General features: G+C 63.3%; 1 protein-coding gene across 1 annotated transcript in view; it reads right to left on the bottom strand.

The window, feature by feature from the left end:
- The window catches only part of LOC104469732 (casein kinase I), a gene marked incomplete at both ends in the record, with an annotated part of 1,302 nt that extends 296 nt beyond the window's left edge, over nucleotides 1–1,006 (bottom strand). The window contains 3 exons of the mRNA XM_010084359.1: nucleotides 1–38; nucleotides 471–556; nucleotides 781–1,006. Coding sequence (XP_010082661.1) covers nucleotides 1–38; nucleotides 471–556; nucleotides 781–1,006 — 350 coding nt within the window. The remainder of the gene's footprint in view (nucleotides 39–470; nucleotides 557–780) is intronic.
- Between the last annotated feature and the right edge of the window lie 116 nt (nucleotides 1,007–1,122).

Raw genomic sequence — 1,122 nt, 5'->3', positions numbered from 1 at the left:
TCACCAATCTTCTGGTACCTCTCCTTTAGCGTGTCAGCCTGGCAGAGACACGGAGCGGGTCAGTGTGACAGCTGGGGACGTCCCCGGGGAGGGGAAGGCACCAGGTGCCATCAGACCATGAACGGTTTCTCGGTTCCCCTTTTCCAGGTACCAGCCAAAGCTCATTCCCAGGGAACTCCCTCCCCCAGGGCAGGTCTGGAGGACAAACCCCAGGAGCGTGGTTCCAGGACAGCACCTGGGAGAGCAGCTGGGACACCCGCAAAGGGGGGTCCACAGAGCCGGGGACACCCCCAGCCGCTCAGCACAGCAAGGGCCCGGCACAGAGCTCAAAGCAACACCCCCTGCAACCGGTGGGGTGCCGGCCCTCCGACACCCCGGGGGCCAAACTCCTGCCCCTCCCTGCTGCTGCCCGTGCCAGGGCAGAGCCAAACCCGCGGGGCAGCCATGCCCAGGGACAGCAGGAGCTTTACCTTGAGGCCTTGCCAAGGAAGGCTCCCGCGGAGGAAGTACATAAACATGTGCCCTAATGCTTCCAGGTCGTCCCTGCGGCTTTGTTCTGCATGAAAAAAAAAAAAAAGAGACACGGGCACGTTCCCATTACAGTCACTTTCCCTGTCCCTGCCAGGCCCTGCAGCCCCCAAGTCCCCTGTCCCAGGCTGGAGAGCAGGAGAGGCCGTTTGTCCCCAGCCCTGCCCCGGCAGCGGGGAGCTCGCACCCTGCGGTCCCCTCTTCTCTCCCTCTCGGCCGAGGGCCAGGGCTGGCCGCGTGGCGCTCACGCACCTTTCCCGAGGTGGGTGTTGATGCTCATGTAGCGTGCTGTCCCTGTCAGGCTCTTGTGCTCTCGGTAGGGGATGTGTTTTTTGGTCTCGGGGTCGATATACTCTTTGGCCAGGCCAAAATCGATGATGTGGATGGTGTGCTGCCGCTTGCTGCCCACCAGGAAGTTCTCTGGCTTGACGTCTCTGTAGATCAGGCTTTTGGTGTGGACGTACTCCATCCGGGTGATCTGGGGGCAGAAGGAGGTGTCAGCACCGCGGCGGAGACCCACCAGACCGCAGCCCCCCTGCACCCTCCTCCCCTGGGCTCAGCTCTGCTCCGATCGCCTCCCCCCGGCACATCTGT

The sequence above is a fragment of the Pterocles gutturalis genome, unplaced genomic scaffold, assembly GCF_000699245.1.
Source record: "Pterocles gutturalis isolate BGI_N339 unplaced genomic scaffold, ASM69924v1 scaffold45475, whole genome shotgun sequence".
Classification (NCBI taxonomy): domain Eukaryota; kingdom Metazoa; phylum Chordata; class Aves; order Pterocliformes; family Pteroclidae; genus Pterocles; species Pterocles gutturalis.
Note: the sequence above shows the minus strand (reverse complement) of the source record. Positions and strands in the feature narration are given on the sequence as shown.